This window comes from Scyliorhinus canicula, chromosome 6 (genome assembly GCF_902713615.1).
Source record: "Scyliorhinus canicula chromosome 6, sScyCan1.1, whole genome shotgun sequence".
NCBI lineage: Eukaryota > Metazoa > Chordata > Chondrichthyes > Carcharhiniformes > Scyliorhinidae > Scyliorhinus > Scyliorhinus canicula.
In genome coordinates, this window is record NC_052151.1 from 204226550 (window position 1) to 204232909 (window position 6360).

Below are 6360 nucleotides of genomic sequence, written 5' to 3' on the forward strand. Positions count from 1 at the left end.
GTCTTTTGCACACATGTACTGGGCTCCTCCATCAGTGAGGATGTGAATATTTGTGGAGCTTCCTCTTCCAGTAAGTTGTTTAATTGTGCACCATCATTCACGGTTGGATTTTGCAGGACAATGGAGCTTAGATCTGATGAGTTCGTTGTGGAATCACTTAGCTCTGTCTATTACTTGTTGCTTCTCCTGTTTGGTACACACGTAGTCCTGTGTTGTAGCTTCACCACGTTGACACCTCATTTTTACGGTGTACCTGATGTTGCTCCTGGCATGCTCTCCTGCACGCTACATTGGAACAAAGTTGAACCACGAAATAGGTGGTAATGGTAGACTGGGTATATGCTGGGCCTTGGGGTTTCAGATTGTGGTTGAATGTAATTCTGTTGCTGCTGATGGGCCACAACGCCTTATGGATGCGCACTCTTGAATTTCTGGATTTGTCCCTAGGCTATCCCATTGAACACGGTGGCAGTCACACAACACACTGGAGGACATTCTCAGAGTTAATGCAGGAGTTTGGCTCCACAAGGACTGTATGGTGGCCACTTCTACCGGTACAATCATGAACAGCAGGCAGATTGGTGAGGCTGAGGTCAAGTATGTTTTCCCTCAGAGCATATTCTGTTCCACTGCCACCCTCAATGATTCTGCAAGAGTTGTTCAACATTGAGGAGTAATGATTCATCTGCTGATGGTGGCCATTACGTGGTAATCCGCAGGAGGTTTTCTTGCTCGTGCTTTTTAAAAAATAAATCTAGAGTACCCTATTGTTTTTGTCCAATTAAGGACCAGTGGTGGTTGAAGGTAATTCATCGCAACTCCAGAACATTACTACAGGATTGACCCACACCAACACTGGGTCTCTCCAGTGTTGATGAGACCCATGCAGACATGGGGTGAATATCCAAACTCCACACGGACAGCGATCCGGGGCCAGGATCGAACCCATGACCTAACCACTGCAGCCCCAACTTGCCCATGAGACTTCATGGTGTCCAGATTCGATGTTGAGGCCTCCCAGGGAACTCCCTCCCGACTGTATAATACTGTGCCGCCCACCTCTGCTGGGTCTGTCCGGATGTTGAGACAGGACATACCCAGGAATGGTGACAGTTGTGTCTGGGACAGTGTCTGTGTTATGATTCTGTGATTGTCTGGCTGTTACTTAACTAGTCTGTGAGGCAGTTTTCCCAGTGCTTGAAACTACCCTGGAGTTACTTGCGAGCAATAAAAAGATGCAGACACAATTCGAATTGTTATTATCAGGGAAGGCAGTGAGACTGCTGCGGCGCCTGTACTTATGAATATAGGGAAAAGGCCACTCACTGCTTCGCTCATCATCTGAGGCGGCAGGTAGTTTTCCGGGAGATTATACAGATTAGGGACCTGAATGGCAGTTTGGTTTCCACTCCTGTTGAAGCCGATGTAGTTTTTGAAGCATTTAATAGGGACGTTTATAGATCGGAGGCGCTAGACGAGCGGACAGACATGCACGAGTTCTGTGATTGCTTCTCCTTCACGTTCGTGGAGCGGAAAAGGTGGGAGTAGTTGGAATCCCATTTTAGACCTGAGGTGATTCTGAAATGTATTGGGTAAATGCAGCGAGTGAAATTCCCAGCACTGATGGATTTCCCATTGAGTTCTACAAGACGTTTGCAGGTCAGTTCATTCCGTTAATATTGCCATGATCTGTAATTCCTTGTCGCCCTGTTTACACTTTACACTTACATAGGTTTCTATCTCTGATGCCGATGAAGGGCACGTACCCAATAGAGAGTGGGTTGTATTGACCCATATTGCTCATGAACGTGGACTCAAAATTATTTGCCAAGGATTTGACGCTACAACTGGATCCTGCTTCCCGTAGTTGGTCACAAAAGACCAGATAGGCTTTATTAAGGGGCGGCAATCGTTGCCCAATATATACTGGCTGTCAAACAGCATTGTATTCCCCTCTGCTGTGCCCGAGGCAGGGGTGATTGTATCCATGGACGCTGAAAAGGCGTTTGGTAGGGCAGAATGGGAAAATAGTTAAGAACTCCTTGGAGGATTGGTTTGGGCAGAGATTCATGTATTGGGTACGCTACTGCATAAAGCTCCCACAGCTACTGTCCAGGCTAATATCTTGAGCTCGGGATTTTTTTTTTTGAACAGGGGAACTCGGCAGGGATGTCCACTGTCTCCACTTCATTTTGCTTTTGCGATCGATCCATTGGCCATAGCGTTGATATCTTTCGATAGATGGAAGGGGATAAGTCAGGGAGGATAGAACATAGGGTCTGATTATTTGCAGATGATCTGCTTCTTTATATTATTGGCCTAATTTTTACTATGGATGAGATAATGAAGCAATTTAGGAGCGTTGGCTCCTTCTCTGTGTATGAGTTGAATCTCTACAAGAGCGAATATTTCCCAGTTAATTTCTCGGGGAGGGGAACCAATTTGGGTATGTTACCATTTCTCCTTGTCAGGTCAAACATTCGTTATCTGGTTCTCGATTGGGCCACGCTTCTTAAATTGAAATAGGCCAGTCTGGAGAATGGGGTCAAATTTGACTTGCAATGAAGAGATAACCTCCCCAGTTGTTAGCGGGCAGTGTTCAGATTATCAAAATAAATGTATTCCTAAGAATTTCTTTATTTTTCAGTCTGTCCCCACTTTTCTCCTTATTTCCTTTTTCGTTTCAGTTAACACATTGGTGTCCTCTTTTGTTTAGGCAGGCAGGACCCCAAGGGTCGATGGGGCATTTCACCTTTAGGATAGACAATCAGGTGGTTTCTCTCTACCCAGCTTGTGATTTTATTATTCGGTTGCCAATATTGAGGAAGTGCTAGGATGACAGCGATTCGTGCTCCATATGGGGGCAAATGTCGGCAAGTCTTTTCGGGGTTCTGGTTTGGGTGCTTTAGTAACTGCCAGGTTTCCTTTCTCTCCTGCGAGATTTTCTTTGAATCCGGTGGTTGTGTCCACCCTGAGGATCTGGAGACAATTCAGCTAACATTTTAAAATTAGCTCCATGTAGTTGCTGCCCTTTTTTTGTGGTAATCATCTCTTTGCGCTGTCTGGTTTCAACACGACCTGGAGGTCAATGGAGGGAAATAGGTTAGAAAGCTTTGGGGACGTTTTCCTAGCGGGACGGTTTGCCAGTTTTGAGTTGTCAGTAAATTTTCAACTCACTCTGATTAATTTAGTTTATTATCTGTATAATCGTTATTTTTTGGGAAGATTTTTCCTTTACTTCCCTGATACCACAATCCTCGTTGAAGAGGAGTTTATCTTTGGATGCGTCGGATGAGAAGTGGGGGTGGGGGGAGATATTTCGTGCATCTCTGCCCAAATCCTAGCCGCAGAGTATGCCCCTTGGACGACGTGAAGGCAAAGTTGGAAGTCGAATTGGCTCTCATTTTGGATGAGGGGTAAGGAGTGAGGCTCTTCATAGAATAAACTCCATGCCTTCCTGTGCGTCGCCCAGTTTGACCAAATTGAAAATGGTGCATGGGACTCATCTGCCAAAGGCGAGAATGAGTATTTTTTTCCTCAGGGTGGACGACAGGTGTCAACTGTGTTCTGGGGAGTCGCATAATCACAATCATATGTTCTGGTCATGTCCCAAGTTCGTAAGCTTCTTCATCATTTTTAACACCATGGCAGAGATTCTTAACATTGAACTGGAGCCTTGTCCGCTGGTGCTGCAGACGGGAGTGAAGATGGATGCCTCATTAATAGCCCGGAGGCGAGATCAGAAGAATCAGATGTATAGAATATTTACATTTAGAGAAGGTCATGTACACCATTAAGGGGTCGGCAGAGGGGTTCTGCTTGAGGTAACCGCCGTTCATTTCCTTTCTTAAAGAGTTAGTCACCGTCAGGCATTGTTTTTTTTAATGTATTGTTGGGGGATAGGTTTTGGTACGCTTTTAATTGTTGACTATGTTCCTTTTACATTAGAATCCCCGAAATAATATTGAGATAAGTGCATATTTAATAAAAATAATTTACCAAAAATACACTAATTTTCTCTCCAGAATTAAATCTTCTAAAAGCTTTCCTACCAGCTAGCATTCCCTATCCTGTTCACACCTTATCCTTGCAGTCATTTTTTATGTTTTTTACAAGTAAGTGGCAAATTAGCGTGGCCAATCCACCTACACTGCACATCTTTGGATTATAGGGGGTCAGACCCAGGCAGACACGGGTAGAATGTGTCAACTTCACACGGACAGTCACTGGTACCTCAGCACCCTGATGCAGCAATGCTATCGACTGCGCCACCGTGCCGCCCTTTACAGTCTTCTGTAAACAAATCCATCATATTTGTGGTTCTCCAGTCCACTGGTACCATCCTGAATTTAAAACTTAGTGGCAAATAAAAGCCCGTGTCCCCCACAATTTCGACCATTATTGCCCTCAGTTTCGACAGAGTTATCTCATCCGACCAATTGCATTGTAGAATTGGACGACAGCTCACGTCATGCACCAAATAGTTGTGATCAAATAATCCATTCTGTTAATACGTCATCACTGACACATTTAGTTTTTAATACAAAATGTCATTATTTCGCTGCAGTTTTCAACCATAGAATTGTGAAACTAATAGACTACAATGATTTTGAAATCCACAAAGATGCTGAATAAAGCTGCGCAATTCTGGCGGTTCACGTGAAAAACTTAATGTTGCTGCAATAAGAGAGAATTTAAGGCATAGCAGGAAAATTGTCTGAAATAAATTCTAATATTTCACCGAGAGCACAATGTTGTAACCCCTTCCTTATTGATAAACAGTAGAATCAATGTGAAGGGAGATTTTAACAGCCCCTTCAGCTCCTCTCGGAATTTTCTCTGAGTCGCTGCATAAATACACGTGTTTGGACAGGAACTCATAAACTTCAACATCGTTCCAACTTCTGCGGCGATATATCTAAGATTTGTACGGTCACCTTGATAAGAATTAGTGCTTACCAGTCGAGATATTATAACACCGATGACAGACGGCAACCACAACAGTAAGAAACTGCCCGAAACAGTGAAAAGGAGGATGATTGATTTCCTTCGGTTCTCTATCTCTGGATCCGACTTGTTCTCAATTGTGTGAGATCGGAGTTTCTTTCGGTCTCTGCTTGACACTGTAATACGTCTTATTGTCAAAGAATTAAACAAGGCAATTAAGGTAAAGGGAAGCCAAACCAGTGAAGCTATGTGAAACCAAAAGAACACTATACCGAGAGGTGAAGACAAAAACGTCACACTTGACTGACAGCCCCACTGCACCTGATTAATGATCTGCTGATGTTCAGAGCCAAAGATAAATGGGAGATCCTTGAAAAAGATCAGAACAGAGAACATTGTTATAACCACAGCTGCAGTTCTCTTGGTGCAATACTTTGCTTGGAACTTCTGGCAGCAGATAACTGCAAATCGGTCAAATGTGAAGAAGACTGTGAACCATACAGACATATCGAGTGTGACAGCTGTCAAGTATAGAATGAACTGACACACGGGAGTCCGCTGCAGAAATGAAAGTGTAAAATTATAACTGAAAATGTGATACATCATTACATTGATAATCATGACCAGTAAATCTGATGTTGCCATGGCCAACATGATTAAAGCGATACAATGAGAAAGGCCACACTTCCCTCGGCAAAGAATCAGAATGGTCACCAAGTTTGCTGAAAGGAAGAAAAAAAAGTTAGGTGGTACTCCAACCTCTAATGAAGAGACATTTCGACTAATTTTCTCGAACAGTCTACAAGGAAAGGGAGGCAGCAAAAACTCATTAAAAACAAACGGTTTACAATGTCTCACCTGGGACACCAATAGCTGCCAGAATTGGATAGTAAATCTCTTTTATCAATAGAATAACAGGTTTTCCCATCTTGTAAAAATGTATGAATGATGTAGGTGCCGAGAAACTCTAAGTGGCATCGGGTATTTATACGTTCATCAATCCCCGAGGTAGTCAATCGTGAAACGTCATCATTATCATTACTTACAGTCATTTAACAAATACACACACCAATCTGTTTTATTAGCTTGCATTCGAGTAAGAGAACAAGTTAAAATTTTGATTGACCATTAAAGAAACAAAGGCAATAAGAAGTTTTTTTTAAATTTAGTATATTGTGTTATTAAGAGAGGAAGTTAAATGTTGGATATTTAAAAAAAAATAGGAATGGAGATGTTGTATTTTATTTAGCTCATAGTGTTAGATTAAGAGAGGGAGTAAAACATTTTATTGGACAGTTAATCTTGCACGTTTGTTTTATTCACATATAATTACTTTACTTATTAGATTTGTAAAAGTACTTTACACGCATTGTAGCATGAAACCTGCAGACACTGCCATTACACTCGACTTGT

General features: G+C 42.6%; 1 protein-coding gene across 1 annotated transcript; it reads right to left on the reverse strand.

The window, feature by feature from the left end:
* Positions 1-4737: 4737 nt before the first annotated feature.
* On the reverse strand, positions 4738-5875 carry LOC119967992 (probable G-protein coupled receptor 139). The gene is made up of 2 exons (XM_038801092.1): positions 5806-5875; positions 4738-5669 (listed from the first exon to the last, which is right to left on the reverse strand). The coding sequence occupies exons 1-2, from the start codon at positions 5873-5875 to the stop codon at positions 4738-4740; spliced, it is 1002 nt and encodes a 333-aa protein (XP_038657020.1).
* Between the last annotated feature and the right edge of the window lie 485 nt (positions 5876-6360).